The sequence below is a fragment of the Pantherophis guttatus genome, chromosome 13 (assembly GCF_059756535.1).
Source record: "Pantherophis guttatus breed Tessera chromosome 13, ASM5975653v1, whole genome shotgun sequence".
Classification (NCBI taxonomy): domain Eukaryota; kingdom Metazoa; phylum Chordata; class Lepidosauria; order Squamata; family Colubridae; genus Pantherophis; species Pantherophis guttatus.
The window spans coordinates 4599341-4615844 of NC_142075.1; the positions used below are offsets into that span (position 1 = coordinate 4599341).

General features: G+C 42.5%; 1 protein-coding gene across 1 annotated transcript in view; it reads right to left on the bottom strand.

The window, feature by feature from the left end:
- SMAD6 (SMAD family member 6) overlaps window positions 1-16504 on the bottom strand; it is a 65605-nt gene that overhangs the window by 35275 nt on the left and 13826 nt on the right. Inside the window, exon 3 of the mRNA XM_034435464.3 lies at window positions 8903-8980. Coding sequence (XP_034291355.2) covers window positions 8903-8980 — 78 coding nt within the window. The remainder of the gene's footprint in view (window positions 1-8902; window positions 8981-16504) is intronic.

Consider the following 16504-nt stretch of genomic DNA (forward strand, 5'->3'; position numbering starts at 1 on the left):
ACCACAATAGGTAGGTAGATAGGTAGATAGCTAGAGCAAAAGCAATAGAAATAGCAACAGCATTTAGACTTATGTACTGCTTCATAGTGCTTTTATGGCCCTCTCTAAGCGGTTTACAGAGTCAGCCTCTTGCCCCCAACAATCTGGGTCCTCATTTTACCCACCTCGTAAAGACGGAAGGCTGAGTCAACCTTGAGCCAAACTTGAGAATCAAACTGCAGGCAGTCGGCAGAATTTAGCCTGCAATACTGCATTCTAACCACTGTGTCACCATGGCTCCTGCATCATCACGCCTTCACACAACAAATCTGAAGAATGGCCACAAGACACTATTTTTAATGCTGTTGTAACTTTGAATGGTCACTAAACGAATAGTTACAAGTCAAGGATTACCTGTATCATTGCCTTAGCCCAGACAACCAAGGAAAAAGTTTTGTAAAAACTTGAAGTAAGTGCAGTGTGCGTGTAGAAGATCCAGCAAGTGTGAAGGCTACGAAAACCAGGGTTGAGGGGGGAGTGAAAATGTTCAAAGGTTTATTCAGAGCCTTTGATGTTCTTTCCTACTTACTCCCCCCCCCCCCAAAACCGGCTGGGTCTCGCCACCACAGTCTCACAGCAAAGGCCAAAGAGAGGGATGCTGGTATCCAGGGCATTAATTTGAGTAATATATTTCCGCCTTAAAAAAGCTCCTTTTCGCCTTCCAAATATTTTGGCTGCTTCGGTTTGCAAAAAAAACCTGAAAGGGGAACGGGTGGAGAGTGCCGAGCAGAGTTGGAACAGCTCAAAGGCTTGGCCAGGAATCTACCCTCAAGTCCCTCAGCTGTTCCAAGGCTTTGAGAGCTTAACCAGAAGCCGTAGGTGCCATTTCCCAGGGCTGGATCCTCACAAACAGCCTCTGTTCAGGTCAGAAGGTTTGGGGAAATCAGCAAGCGTCGCTTTTTCGGAGTCTCTCTTGTCTGCTTGACTTGGAAAGTTTAAACTTTCTCAACTTTCTCCTCTTCCACTTTTTTTTTTTAAAGGATCCTTCCAACTTCCGATTCCCTGTTTCTTTTTTTTTTTAGACTGGGATGTCCACCTTTGTCAATTTTAAGACCTGTGAACTTCGATTCCCAGAATTGTTCAGTCGGCATGGCCGGCTGGGGAATTCTGGGAGTTGAAGTCAGAATAGAACAGAACAGAACAGAACAGAACAGGAATAGGACAGGACAGGACAGGACAGAATAGAATAATTAGTAGAGTACACTACAGTACAGTACAGTAGAATAATGTAGAGTGGAATAGGAATAGGAATAGAAATAGAAATAGGAATAGGAATAGGAATAGGAATAGGAATAGGAGTAGAATAGAGTAGAGTAGAGTAGAGTAGAGTAGAGTAGAGTAGAATAGAATAGAATAGAATAGAATATGGAAATAGAGAATAGGAATAGGAATAGGAAGAATAGAATAGAATAGAATAGAATAGAATAGAATAGAATAGAATAGAATAGAATAGAATAGAATATGGAAATAGAGAATAGGAATAGGAATAGGAATAGGAAGAATAGAATAGAATAGAATAGAATAGAATAGAATAGAATAGAATAGAATAGAATAGAATAGAATATGGAAATAGAGAATAGGAATAGGAATAGGAATAGGAATAGGAAGAATAAAATAGAATAGAATAGAATAGAATAGAATAGAATAGAATAGAATAGAATAGAATAGAATAGAATAGAATAGAATAGTAGAGTACACTACAGTACAGTACAGTAGAATAATGTAGAGTAGAATAGGAATAGGAATAGGAGTAGAGTAGAGTAGAGAGAATAGAATAGAATAGAATAGAATAGAATAGAATAGAATAGAATAGAATAGAATAGAATAGAATAGAATAGAATAGAATAGAATAGAATAGTACAGTACAGTAGAATAATTAATGTGGAATAGGAATAGGAATAGGAATAGGAATAGGAATAGGAATAGGAATAGGAGTAGAGTAGAGTAGAGTAGAGTAGAGTAGAGTAGAGTAGAGTAGAGTAGAGTAGAGTAGAGTAGAATAGAATCTGGGAGCTTGGAGGTCTTCTAGTCCAGCCCCCTGTTCAAGCAGGACAACCTGTTCTATTTCAGACAAGTGGCTGTCTAGTCTCTTCTTAAAAAGCGCCCACAATTTCTGAAGGCAAAGTTGCCAAAGTTGGACACCCCGGATGTAGACTGAATGGTTGCAGACGCAATGGCTGTGTGAAAAACGATCATCAGTCCCTTTTTTCAGAGCCGTTGTAACTTTGATCTGTTGTAAGTCAAGGACTACCTTTACTTCATTCTGCATTTCCCAATTTGGCACCCCAGAAACACATTCAAAGACACAATCACCACACCAACGGTCTTTCTGTCTGAAAATGCACCTTGCCTGGCGAAGGATTCTGTCCAACTACACCTCAGGTAGCTTACTGATTTTCTTTCTTGCTTTCAAGATGAAAGTGAGTAAACTTAATGTAAAGATCATGGAAGTTCACAAATTATAGGTCCCGTCAAGAACATTGCAAAAAGCTTCAATTTAAAAAGTTAGCTAGTTTATGGCACCAACAATCCTGCCCATCAAACTATATTGTTTTCATGAGAAATATAAAAATATATATTTTTTTTCCTGAGAACAGAGGTCTTCAAACTTGGCAGCTTTAAGACTTGTGGACTTCAACTCCCAGAATTCTCCAGCCAGCTATACTATGCTGGAGTTATGCTGGCTGGAGAATTCTGGGAGTTGAAGTCCACAAGTCTTAAAGCTGCCAAGTTTGAAGACCTCTGCCTTAGAAGGTCAGAAGACACCAGAGAGGAAAAATAGAAGGACCTTTTCTTTAAGTACTCCCTTTCATTTGAAAATGTAAGAACACCAATTTGATCTCCATTTTATCTTTGTACAGGTACTCCTCGATTTATGACCATAAAGGACACTGCCCATTATGACAAGTTGATCATAAAGCAGGTCATTGTGGGACCAACCCAACTTTATGACCTTGTTTTGATGCAGTCGTAAAGTCACTGCTGCAATCGTTAAGCGATCTTCATTGCTTGCTAGGGGATGCTTTTGCCAAAAACCCCGGAGGTAAATGGTAGTTTTCAGCAAAAACATTGTAAATCATGGTCATAAATTCAGGCCAGTTACCAAGTGCCCAAAATCTTGTCTTGTGAGTAGGTGCATTGAAACTTTGGAACCAGGTTGTAAGTATTTTTGGGACAATCTGTCCTAACTTCAAACGGTCCCTAATTGATCGGTTATAAGTCAAGGACTACTGATAACAGCAAGATAGGCTGAATTGAAAAACCAGGATTGGCCGTAAGCAGAGAATGAGATTCTTGATCTGCTGGACTCAGTCCAACACTTGCCAACACCTCCAGTTAGAATTGGACATTTTTTTTTAAAAAAAAAATTGATTTATATGCCGCCCTTCTCCGGAGACTCAGGGCGGCTTAAAATGCGTTAAGCAATAGCCTTCATACTTTTGTATATTTTATACAAAGTCAGCTTATTGCCCCCACAATCTGGGTCCTCCTTTCACCTACCTTAGAAAGGATGGAAGGCTGAGTCAACCTTGAGCCTGGTGAGATTTGAACTTACTTTAATTGCAGACAGCTGGTGTTAAATTACAGTGCCTTTGTCTGCAGAGCTATCCAGGCTCTTCATAGAGCTTTCAGACAATCTTCATAGATTGTCAGTCAAATAGAAATCCGACTTTTGCACTGACCATGTACACTTGGTGCAAACTAAGCCATCCATCAACATTCTGTGAAGGACAAAGTGAGGTTCACAAAAGGGATTCTTCAACTTCCTCTCAAATTTGCGTTCTTTAGCTCTTCTCTTCAGTGGGGCATTATTTGGGGGTGGGTGGGAGGAAAGGAGGTTTCCAGGGGCCAAGATGCATCAGGTCCAACCAAAAAGATGGGCCACACATGAAAGACAACAGGGGTAAGTAGGTGAAATTTCTTCTGCTGTCTCCTCACCATACTGTAGAAGGTGAAATGACAAGGGTAGGAGACCACAAAGCCACCAGCAGGGTCTTTTGCCCTGCGTCTCCTTGACTTGCATTTTTAGTGGATTGCTGGTGATTAAATTAAATGTTTAACGCGGTTCTCCCACCTGAGAATGTCAGTTTCTTCTCACTTCTCATTTTCATCCTATGAAAACCTGTACTTTCTTTTAATGACTCCATAAACCCTTGCAGGGTGGAGTCTGATTGACTGAATGGAGCTAGCAGAGTGTTTTAATGGCCGGATGCCTTTCCTGTCACCAATGCGGAGTTTTTTTTTCAGCAGATCTATTCTCATTGTGCCCAGAGAGAGAAATATCAGCCTCTACCTAGGATCGAACTCACAGCCTCCTGATTGTGAGGCAAGAGCTCCACCCCTAGGCCACCGCACCACTTATGAAAACCTGTACATATTAGTGTTAATATATTGAAAATGTGAGGTGACAAGAAATTGACATTCTTAGGCAGGAGAACTGCATTAAACATACATACACACACACACACCAGTACACATACAGGTCTTCCTCGATTTGCAACAGTTTGTTTAGTGACCATTCAAAGTTACAATGGCACTGAAAAAAAGTGACTTGTGACCATTTTTCACACTTACAACCATTGCGGCATCCCCCTGGTCATGTGATCAAAATCCAGACGCTGGGCAACTGACTCATATTTATGACGGCTGCAGTGTTCCCGGGAGTCACAGGATCCCCTTTTGCGACCTCCTGACAAGCAAAGTCAAGGGGGAATCCAGGTTCACTGAATGACCACGTTCATAACCATGTTAAGTGCTTCTTCAAATACCCAGGAAGACCAATTGTGACCGAACATTAGGAACACTCGACCTCAAACTCAATTTCATTGAGGGCCACGTCAGGGCTGTGGTTGACCTTTTTGGGGGGGGGGGGTTGCTGGCCGAGTGGGTGGGCGTGGCCATCTTGAGGCCACTCTGGGTGTGGCCAACTGGGTGGGCGTGGCTAGCTTGAGGCCACTCCCCAAACTGCTGGCATATTTCCTCTTTGCATTTGGTAGACCGGGCCAAAGCAACAAGGACAGGCTCCCTACATTTTCCAGGACAGCCCCATGGGCCGGATCTGACCACATTGCTGGCTGGATCCAGCCTGCAAGCCTTGTGTTTGACACCCCTGCTCTACCTGAAAGCACCAGTAATGAACTGTGCAGTTGTGAAAAGGGAAAGGATTAAGGTTGGAGCAAGCAAGGTTCCAATAGTATCTCAATCTTGGCAACTTTTAAGATGCATGGACTTCCAATTCACAGAATTCTCCAGCCAGCAGTTGGGGTGGGTGGGCAAAGTGCCATATATTGCAGCCAGATTGCCCTCTCATCCAGAAGGGAAAGCAAAACCCCATCCCTCAACATCTCCAAGGAGGACCCCAGCTCTTCATCACTCATCCGATGGACTCTGGTAGGAATCAACCTCAGAAGCCTAAAGGGCAGCCATATCTAAGGAATCGGGGGGGGGGGGGGTGTTATGGTTCCACCAATTCAACGCCAGCATCTGGCCGTTCCTGCTTGCCAATTCAGGCAACTTCAGCCAAAGCACATCTGGTGCCTCCCAGATCAGGGAAGGCCTATCTCGGCAACCGTTGGCGGATCCCAACTGTTGCTTTAGTCTGGCCACCGAAGGGTTAAACCGCAGCAAGCCTCTTATCCTATAGATGTAGCTCTGCCCACTGGGGAAAGATAAATAACCCACATTCGACTCTTATGAAAAGCTGAGCCGCTTGAAATTCCACAGTAGGAGATGGGAATATCCAATTACATTGCCATTTTGGTTACCAAGTGATCGTTATTTTGTTCTAGCGGAAAAGTTTTAAGCCGACTTTTTTGCGTGTGTGTGTGTCCTTCTGACGGTTATGCAAAGGTAAGATGCCACATGGACCCATCACCTTTCTCCCTGGAAGTAAAGAACATCTGGACCGCTCATCCACAGCTCATTTAAAGAGAGAGAAAATCAGGCTCACACACCAAATGCTTCGGAGCTCACCGCCCAAATGTTGATAGTAAAAGCACCTTATATCCCACCCACTCCCCTCCCTCTAGGTCAGTGGTCAGAAACTGTATTTACTTGAGCTTCAGAGCCGAGTCAGAAGCCAAGACAGGCCGTGTTCTACCACGCAAGCACATGTCCCTTCCTGAGGCCCAAAAAATATCTCGCATTCCTACACGTTGGAATCAAATTTCTGGAAGCTTTCTCAACCTTTCCTCTCCGAGTTGGCACACAATCCATCTTGAGAGAAGAAAGGACAAGCATCGCTCGGGCCTGTCTCTTTCCTGCGCATGAGGCTGTGGGAATGGCCCAGCTCCATTTTTTGGACCTTCAGTTTCTACCATCTTTAGAGCAAGTAACACATTCGCAGGAGTTCATTTGCTCCAACAGCTTTTAAGGAGCAATTGCACTTAAAGTAGGAAACGTTCCAGGGTGGATAAATTAAAAGTTCACCCACAGAGAAGGATCTGACAATTGCTCAAATATAATTTAATGGAAGACCATGTTCCTGTGCTTGGAAAATACAAAAGGGATACAGCAGTGGTGAAATCCAATTTTTTTTACTAGCGGTTCTGTGGGCGTGGCTTGGTGGGCGTGGCACGGGAAGGATACTGCAAAATCTCCATTCCCACCACTCCTGGGGGAAGGATATTGCAAAATCTCCATTCCCACCCCACTCTAGGCCGGCCAGAGGTGGCATTTGCCAGTTCTCCGAACTACTCAAAATTTCCGCTACCAGTTCTCCAGAACCTGTCTGAACCTGCTGAAATTTCACCCCTGGGATACAGGCAGTCCTTGACTTATAACAGTTTGGTTAGTGACCATTCAAAGTTACAATGGCACTGAAAAAAGAGGACTTACGACCCTTTTTCAATTACAACTTTGGAAGCCTCCCCATCATCATGTGATCAAAATTCAGACGCTTGCCAACTGATTCATATTTATGACATTTTCAGTGTCCCGGGGTGTGTGCGTGTCATATGATCCTCTTTTGCGACCTTCTGAGAAGCACAAACAGAACCGTGTTTACTGACTTCACAACTTGAGGTGATTCACTTAACAACCCTGGCAAGAGAGGTTGTAAAACAGGGCAAAGCTCACCTAGCAACTGTCACTTAGCGACAGAAATTTTGGGGCTGAATTGTGGCCCTTAAGTTAAAGACAACCCTGCACATTCTGAAGTTCATTTCCAACATCAGAAGCTGTGAGACCATCTGTGCTTGAGCAAAGTGGTCCAAAGTGCCCTAAAGTAGGGGTCTCCAACCTTGGCAACTTTAAGACTTGTGGACTTCAAGTCTTCAGAATTCCTCAGCCAGCTTTGCTGGCTGAGGAATTCTGGGAGTTGAAGTCCACAAGTCTTAAAGTTGCCAAGGTTGGAGACCCCTGATCTAATCCAACTCCCTGTCCAAGGCAGGAGACCATATATACCAGCCTGGACAAATGGCTGTCCAATCTTTTCTTGAAGACCTCCAACAATGGAGCATCCACAACTTCAGGAGGCAAAGCTGGCTGAGGAATTCTGGAGAGTTGAAGTCCACAAGTCTTCAAGTTGCCAAGGTTGGAGACCCCTGCCCTAAAGGACAGCCATCAATCATTCAGCCTGGATGGATCCACCAGGGCCACCTTCTCCTCTGCTCTGGCCACCCCATCAACACAGTTAGCCTCCCCGAGAGCTAAACTTCAGCTGGGGTTGCTCAGCAGTTCCCTTTCCTCCTCCGTGCAGGGTACAAATCACCAAGGACCACATTAGGAGGGAAACAAACTAAGAAGCCCCATGCATTTTAGTAAAAACTCTAAATCTAAACCAAGCACAAACCTGCAAAGTACTTTTTTTTTAAAGGGCCTACAATCAGTAATGTTAATTTTTCCCTACTACCCTACACTAGCAGTTCCACAAACAATAACGAGAGAAGGGTGAGAATGAGGTTATCAAAGTTCCTGAGCAAACAAAATCCTGCAAAACAGGAAGACCATTAGTGGACTCCTTTGCTAAACAGGGCAGAAATACGTTTTTGAAACAGGAGAGGCCACATGCATGCCTGCATGTATAGAAGTTATACGCGCACACACATGCATTTGCATGCGTTTCAAAGCAGTAGTATACTATATTGTTTATCTGTCTATTAAATTATTGTATTTTACTTTGATTTCATTTTAAACTGTCTTTTATTGCAAGTTCCTTTTAAATTGTATTTTATTCCAATTCCATTTTACATTGCATTTTATTGGATTTTAGTAATAATTCGTGCTAGGAACTCTGCACTTTGATATGGCCTATACATCAATAAAGTAAACTAACTACTGTATTCAGTAGGAAAATCTACTAGCAATTTAAGTGATATACAGAGTGGTTTTGGGAATTGCTTTTTCCTGCAAAAAGTAAATAAATTATTTTTTATTTTATTTGTTTAAATTTCTATACCGCCCTTCTCCAAATAGGACTCAGGGCGGTGCACAGCCTAAGTAAAAACAAAGCATACAAAATTTAAAAAACAGTATTAAAATAATTAAATATTCTGGCCGTAAATTAAAACAACCCAATTTAAAATCAATTTAAAATTTAGCTCAAGCCAGCTAAATTATTAATATTTCAGAGAAACTTCTCAAAGCATCAAGGTTCAGGTTATAAAGAGGTGTAGCTTACTTTGTGTTATGAAGAGTTTGTTTTAATTTAGTTTGGACTACGCTGAGAATAAGTTAATTCTCAGCTGTTCTAATAAAGTCTGTTTGTTTTCGCATCGATTACTACCTACTTGGGCCTGGGTCACAACAGAACCATGTCCTGGATGACTGAGAATCTCCACAGAATTTAGTACACAAGTTATTTTCCTTCGAAAAGTGTTGCCAAAACAGACATTGTATCCCGCACATTAAAAGATCTACCTACCAGAAAAGTCTCCGGCGATGACGTTGGGTGAATTTGTAGCCTCCGTTTCAGTGTAGGACAATGTGGAATTTGAAAGGTCTGGGAAGCAGAGGAAAAACAGGCACGTGTTATTTGAGGGCCAATAATTTTACCATCCCAAGAAGCATCCCCACAAAGGCTGTTCTGATTCAATCCCCCAAAGGTGCTTTCACACCCGTGGGAGGGAGCTCTCATGCGACTTATCTGCTTTCCATAAAGCAGCCACATAGCCGGAAGCAGAATAGAATAGAATAGAATAGAATAGAATAGAATAGAATAGAATAGAATAGAATAGAATAGAATAGAATAGGAATAGGAATAGGAATCGGAATCGAATAAGCTGGAAGGGACCTTGGAGGTCTTCTAGTCCAGCCCCCTGTTCAAACAGGAGAACCTGTACCATTTTAGATAAGTGACTGTATAGTATCTTCTTAAAAGTGCCCACAATTTCTGGTGGCAACAGGGTGGATAAAAATCAAGGTTTTTTTTAAAAAAAATCAAAAAAATCAGATTTTTTTGATTTAAATCGGATTTTTTTTATTTTTATCGAATGTATCTTAATAAAAAACTTTTGAGGTAAAAATCTATCGTAAGATAGTTTCCTGTTTAAGATACATAAATAATTTACTTTATTCAGCATGAAATGGAGCTTAGTTATGTAGCAGGAGGCTGTATATTCTGCAACGCTGGGACTATCGGTGAGTCAACAGTGGGTCAAAGGAGTAGCAAAGATGACAGTTGCTCTTTAAAAATTATGATTTAAATCGAGTTGATTTAAATCAAGCCTTTTTACTAGTGATTTAAATCATGATTTAAATTGTGATTTAAATCAACTCGATTTAAATCAAATCCACCCTGGGTGGCAAGCTGTTCCATTGGCTAATTGTCCTCACTGTTACGAAGTTTCTCCTTAATTCCAAATTGCTTCTCTCTTTGATTAGCTTCCTGTCCTGCCTTCAGGTGCTTTGGAGAATAATTTGACCCCCTCTTCTTTATGGCAGCCCCTCAAATACTGGAATACAGCTATCATGTCGCCCTTAATTCTTCTTTTCTTTAGAGTAGCCAGACCCAAAACCTGCAGCCATTCTTCCTAAGGTTTAGCCTCCAGGCCTTTGATCATCTCAGCTGCTCTTCTCTGAACTTAACAGAGGTTTTACCGGCTAAGGAAGGACACGGCTGCTTTAAAAGGGTGTGGACAGGATCTATGCTTTAGCTCACTAACATCTTTTTGGAGTCAAATCCAAAACACTGCAGTATAAACATCTGGTTTATACTGCAAAAGTCTTAGTTTGAATTATAGGCATCATTTCAAATCATGGTTTATAAGAGCAAAAGTGGAAGGAAGGACAACATGCCTTTTTTCAACAAACAATAGTTAAAACAAGCTGTGGTTTAACACAAATGTTTGAACCTAGAGGCAACTGCTGCTTTTTCAGCTCCTGCCTTCTTGCCTGGCTCACTTTTAACTAGCCGTCTTCTTCATGGAAATATAGGAAATTGAGCCCTAATCCTAATAACAAAATACTGTTTCTTTTTAAAGGAAAGAGCAAGGAAGTTGGGGGGAAAATGACCCCTAATACTAGCAACCAATCCTCATTTTTTCAGAGGCCTTTTAAGAAAACCTTTTCCAAAGAAAGAATTACTTCTTTCCTAGCAAGAACAAAACAGCAACTCCTGCTAGCTCTTAAGACAACCAATAAGAGGGGGGAAATTGTACAGGTAGTAGTCCTCAACTTACGACCATCAGAGAGCCCAAAATTTCCATTGCAAATAAGACAGTTGTTAAGTGAGTTTTGACCCATTTTATGACCTTTCTTGCCGCAGTCGTGAAGTGAATCATTGCAGCAGTTAAGTGAGTGACGTGGTTATGTAAATAAGACTTCCCCATTGACTTTGCTTCTCAGAAGATCCCAAACAGTTGGTCACATGATCCTGGACATTGCAACCATCATAAATACGAGCCAGTTGTCGAATGTCTGAATTTTGATCACGTGACCACACGGATGCTGCAGTTGGGTGGAAACCGGTCGTAAGTCATTATTTCAGTGCTGTTGTAACTTTGAACAGTCACTAAACAACTGTTGTAAGTCAAGGATGACCTGTATTTCTAAGGAGTTGCCCTAAAACAGGGGTGGGCAATTGTGGCTCTTTTACAACCTGTGGAATTCAACTCCCAGAATCCCTGAGACAGCCAAGCTGTCAGGAATTCTGGGAGTTGAAGTCCACAGGTTGTAAAAGAGCCACAATTGCCCACCCCTGCCCTAAAAGATAAGTAAGTTCAGTCTGTCTTGTTTGCCGAGACAGTTCACCAAAGTTTTTCTCCTAATCTAATCACGACACACCAACCGAATGAAGAGCAGTGGTTCTCTTTTCCAAATGCACCAACACTGGCAGGATTTGGACCTCCAAAACAACCAAGGTTGAGTGGATTGAACAAGTAGGAACTTGGGAGCGCCATGGCTAAGGTTACACTAAGCCTCCAAACAATTCATTGTTACTCTACTTAATTATCACTATTAAAATTCTTGAAGCTGTTTATTCTTGTTTCCTTCCTTCCTTCCTCCCCTGTAGAGACCAAGAAAACTTTGTTTTAACAAGTTAAAAGTCTTTTGTTAAGTCTCCCTCTCTCTCTCTCTCCTTCACTCTGACATTTTTTATTTAAAAATATGGTCCAAAAGCCGGGTCCAAAATCAATAAATTATCTTGTTGGTTTTCACTTTTCTTTTCAATCCTGCTGGTTGAAAAAGCAAAGTTCCAATACATGAACTCAAGAGTTTCCTGCCTACCAAGTGTATATATTATTATCCAGGGTGGACACAATACTCAACTTAGGATCATAATTGACCCCAAAATTCATGATGCTAAGCGAGACAATTGTTAAGTGAGTTTTGCCCCATTTTATGACTTTTCTTGCCAGAGTTGTTAAGTGAATCACTGCAGCTGTCAACACTAACTTGTGTTAAGTTAGTAACACAACTGCTAAGTGAATCTGGCTTCCCCGTTGACTTTTGCTTGTCAGAAGGTCCCAAAAGGGGAACATATGCCCCCAGGACATTGAAACCGTCGTAAGTACATGTCCGTTGCCAAGCGTCTGAATTTTGATCACGTGATTCTGCAACGGCTGGTAAACACGCAAAATGGCCTCGAGTCACTTTTCCCAGTGCCATTGTGACTTTGAACGCCCACTAAACAAAATGTTGTAAGTCGAGGACTACCTGTAGTTTTCTTCTTTTGCAAATAAAAAGTTATCCATATAATTCAGTGTTTCTCAACCTTGGCCTCTGGACGATGTGTGGACTTCAACTCCCAGAATTCCCCAGCCAGCTCTGCTAGTTGAAGTCCACACATCGTCCAGCGGCCAAGGTTGAGAAACACTGACATAATTGTACAAACGAAATGCCAAGCACTCAGGAAGAGTCACATTTTTCTCATAAACCACTTTGCTAGACCAGTCCTGTGTCCCTGGGAGCTTTGGACGACTGCCAGCGGCCACTACATTGTCCACTAGTCCTTATCTAGACCATTCCTGGACGATAGCCAATACAACAAGGGGCCGAGCAAACTGATTGTAACCCTTTATTTATACCTGTGGAATCCACCACATCTTTAAAAATCCTCCTGACGGGAAGCATTTATGGGTATATACAGAGTTTGGTTTGATGGATCCCACGTTCTGCAGGGGTCATCTAGATCAGGAGTCCCCAAACCCCCGGATGGTGGCCCATTCCCGGGCCGTGGCTTATTCGGAGCCGCCTGGGGGTTGGGGACCCCAATCTAAACAAAACGGATGTAGTACAGATTGCCACTTGACTAATAGTCTTGCAGTTACAACCAGTGATCGTTCAAAGTTATAACATCAATGATTGAAGTGACTTATGACCAGTTTTCACACTTACGACTGGCGGAGCATCCCCATGGTCATGTGATCGAAATTCAGGCCCTGGACCACTGGCATGTATTTATAATTGTTGCCCTGTCCCGAGGTAATTGGATCAAGATTTGTAACTTTCCCAGCCAGCTTCCAAGAAGCAAAGACAATGGGGGAGGCCAGATTCGCTTAACGACCACGATTCACTTAACAACTGTTATGATTTGCTTAACAACTGTGTCAAAAAAAGATGCAACCCACTTAAACAATTGCCTTGCGTAACCACAGAAATGTTGGACTCAATTGTGATAGTAACTCAAGGATTACCTGTAAACCTCCCTTCTATTTCACACTGAGCAGAAATCTCTTCCTGGCAGATGGGAGCTGGGAGTCCTAATGCAACTTTCACATCTTAAAATTCTTTCTGCAACTTTGGCACAGGAACCCTTTGGCCAATCCAGCCAAAGAATCAGCACAAGCCATGAGTATGTCCTACTTCTCATGGTTTCAACTCTTGCTTACTGGGGAAGGACAAAAACTTCAGGGCATGCAGGTTGTGTCTTCCTTGGGCATCATTTTTTTTTTTATTTATTTATATGCCGCCCTTCTCCAGAGACTCAGGGCGGCTTACAGTGCGTTAAGCAATAGCCTTCATACTTTTGTATATTTATACAAAGTCAGCTTATTGCCCCCACAATCTGGGTCCTCATTTTACCTACCTTAGAAAGGATGGAAGGCTGAGTCAACCTTGAGCCTGGCGAGATTCGATCTTACTTTAATTGCAAACAGCTGGTGTTAAATTACAGTGCTCTGTCTGTTGAGCTATCTATTTTGCTTGAATCTCCAACTAAATTCCCACCCACCTGCAGATTCTTCAATGCAAAGAACCGATGGCAGAGGCAAGCAGGCTTTCTATTGATGCCAAGGTTTAAATGCTTAAATAAAACATAGAACCTCATCAGAGTTGCAAGAGACCTTGGAGGTTTTCTAGTCCAACCCCCTGCTCAACCAGGAGACCCTGTACCATTCCAGACGAGTGGCTGCCTGGTCTCTTCTTAAAAGCCTCCAATGAAGGAGCACCCACAAGTTCTAAAGGCAAGTTGTTCCACTGGTGGATTTTTTTTCACCATCTCTTTACTTCTAGGTTGCTTCTCTCCTTGGTTAATTTCCAACCAGTCTTGCCTTCTGGTGCTTTGGAAAATAGGTTGGTCCCCTCTTCTTTGTGGCAGCCTTTCAAGTATTAGAAACTGCTATCATGCCACCACTCGTCCTTCTTAATGGCTGTCCAGTCTCTTCTTAAAAGCCTCTGGTGATGGGAGCACCCACAAGTTCTAAAGGCAAGCTGTGCCACTGGTTGATTGTTCTCGCTGTTAGAAAGTTTCGCCTTAATTCCAGATTGCTTCTGTCCTTGATGCATTTCTATCCATTTTCTTGTTTTTTTTCTTTGAACAAAATTTTCTTTGCAGCAATTACAAACACAGCAGTCCCAAAGGTGCTTTTTTCAGGAGGCAACTGGACTTTGTTTTTTCTTTCGCTTCTCATCCAAGAAGCTTCTTCAGCTCTGACTGGATGGTGGGGAATGGAAGGATTTATATTCCTTGCAGACAGCTGGTCATTTGCATCCTTTTAGAGGGTCCTTGAAGCCCTTGGAGGTTTATCTGTGTCCTCAGGGTCACCTGAGTAGTGCAAATAGTTCCTGTAGTCTGCAGTTTTTTCCTCTGGAAATCCATTTCTACTCCCACACTATTCAAAGGTTGTTCATCCCAAATTGGATAGCTAAAAGTTTACAGAGAATCTCTATAAACATTTCTATTCATTGCTACTTGTCCTGCCTTCTGGTGCTATTGGAGAATAGGTTGATACCGCCCCCCTTCCTCTTTTTTGTGGCAGCCCCTCCAATATTGGTACACTGCCATGGTTTCACCCCTAGTCCTTCTTTTTGATATATATTTTGGAAGGCTAATGTCTCAGTTTTTAAGGAGGTCACATATTTACGGCTTGTTTCTTTGATCGTGTTTTCTTTGATGCTTAAGAAAACGAAACAGAAAAGTCACCGGGGGTAAAATGGAATTCCTCTCACAGGACAGCATTTAAAATAAGGTTGCCACCATTTCAGAATCAGAATAGAGTTGGAAGGGACCTTGGAGGTCTTCTAGTCCAGCCCCTGGTCAAGCCAGAGATCCTATACCATTCCAGACAAGTGACTGTCCAGTCTTTTCTTCAAAGCCTCAAGTGATGACGCACCCAGTTTCTGGAGGGAAGCTGCTCCACTGGTTAATTGTTCGAAAATTTCTCCTTAATTCCAGGTTGCTTCTTTCCTTGGTTAGTTTCCATCCATTGTTTCTTGTCCTGCCTTGTGTTGCTTTATAGAATAATTTGACTCCCTCCTCTTTGTGGCTGCCCCTCAAATACTGCTATCATGTCTCCCCTAATTCTTCTTCTCTTTAGACTAGCCAAACCCAATTCCTACAGCCGTTCTTCATACATTTTATCCTCCTTAAGTTTTCTCCAAGGCACTTCCTGCATTTTTACCACCACCCCTCTCAACTGATACACTCCCCTCTTACCAAGACTTGGGATTCAGCTCTTCTCCTTTCCTGCATCATAAAGTCTAAGGGGGAAAGTAGAATTGCAAAAGTATAGAAATGTCCACTTGAATGGTCAACAAAAATCAGTTGTAAGAGGGCAACTGAAATTTTGTCTGGCTTCTACGGACAAATGGTCTCCTGTGATGCACATAAAAACCAGACGAAGTTTAATTGCACCATCACCATTGCCATGATGAGAAATAATGAAATGTTCATGACAATATCAATATTCTACAACTTCCATCCTTTCATCGGACACTAAATGCCCATCGTAATTCCAGTGTCCAGCATAGCTGGCTGGAGAATTCTGGGAGTTGAAGTCCACAAGTCTTAAAGCTGCCAAATTTGAAGACCTCTGATTTAAAGGCTCTTGCTTCAGAAAAACGCCCACCCACACCTAATTCTGTGTGCTGTGTGAACTCAACCAATTGCGGTTTATTCGGTAAACCAGTTGGCCAAACCATGGTTTAGCAAGTTGTGCCTGGAACAGTAAACCAACTTGCCCTCTCCAGTTTCCCCTTGAGCTTTGTGGAAATGTGGGGCAGGATGACTCGCACCCTTCTAAGCCTGCCCTGACAGTCTTCACTAGCAACATATTCTGTTTTCAAAAGAATATGTGAGGGATTTGGGTGGCACTCAAAGGTCTGCTCTGATAACATATGGTCACTTGTGCAAGACCGCCACTGACATCACAAGTAGATGGCATGGTGCCCTCGAAGAGGTCCTTCTCTGAGAAGCAGCAGGAGAAGAATCTGGTGAGAGCCATTGTGAGGAACCAAGGCTAAACTCCCCAGTCTTGTCAGAATCGCCTCCTCTGAAATCTTGGACTCGGCTCAAAATAAGAGCAACAGATGGTTTAATCCAGTGATGGCTAACCGTTTCTGGATCAAGTGCCCAAAACGCATGCACACACACCCAAACCCCCAAAATGCAATGCATCAGAGGTGAGTTTCAGCAGGTTCTGACCAGTTCTGTAGCGGACAGAAAAGCTCTACAGAGAATCATTAAAACTGCCCAGAATATCATCGGGCTCCAGCTCCCAGCCCTGGACGACATCTTCGAATCTCGCTGTTTGAGGGAGTTGCATAACATTCTCAGAGACTCTTCCCATCCTGCTTACCATCTTTT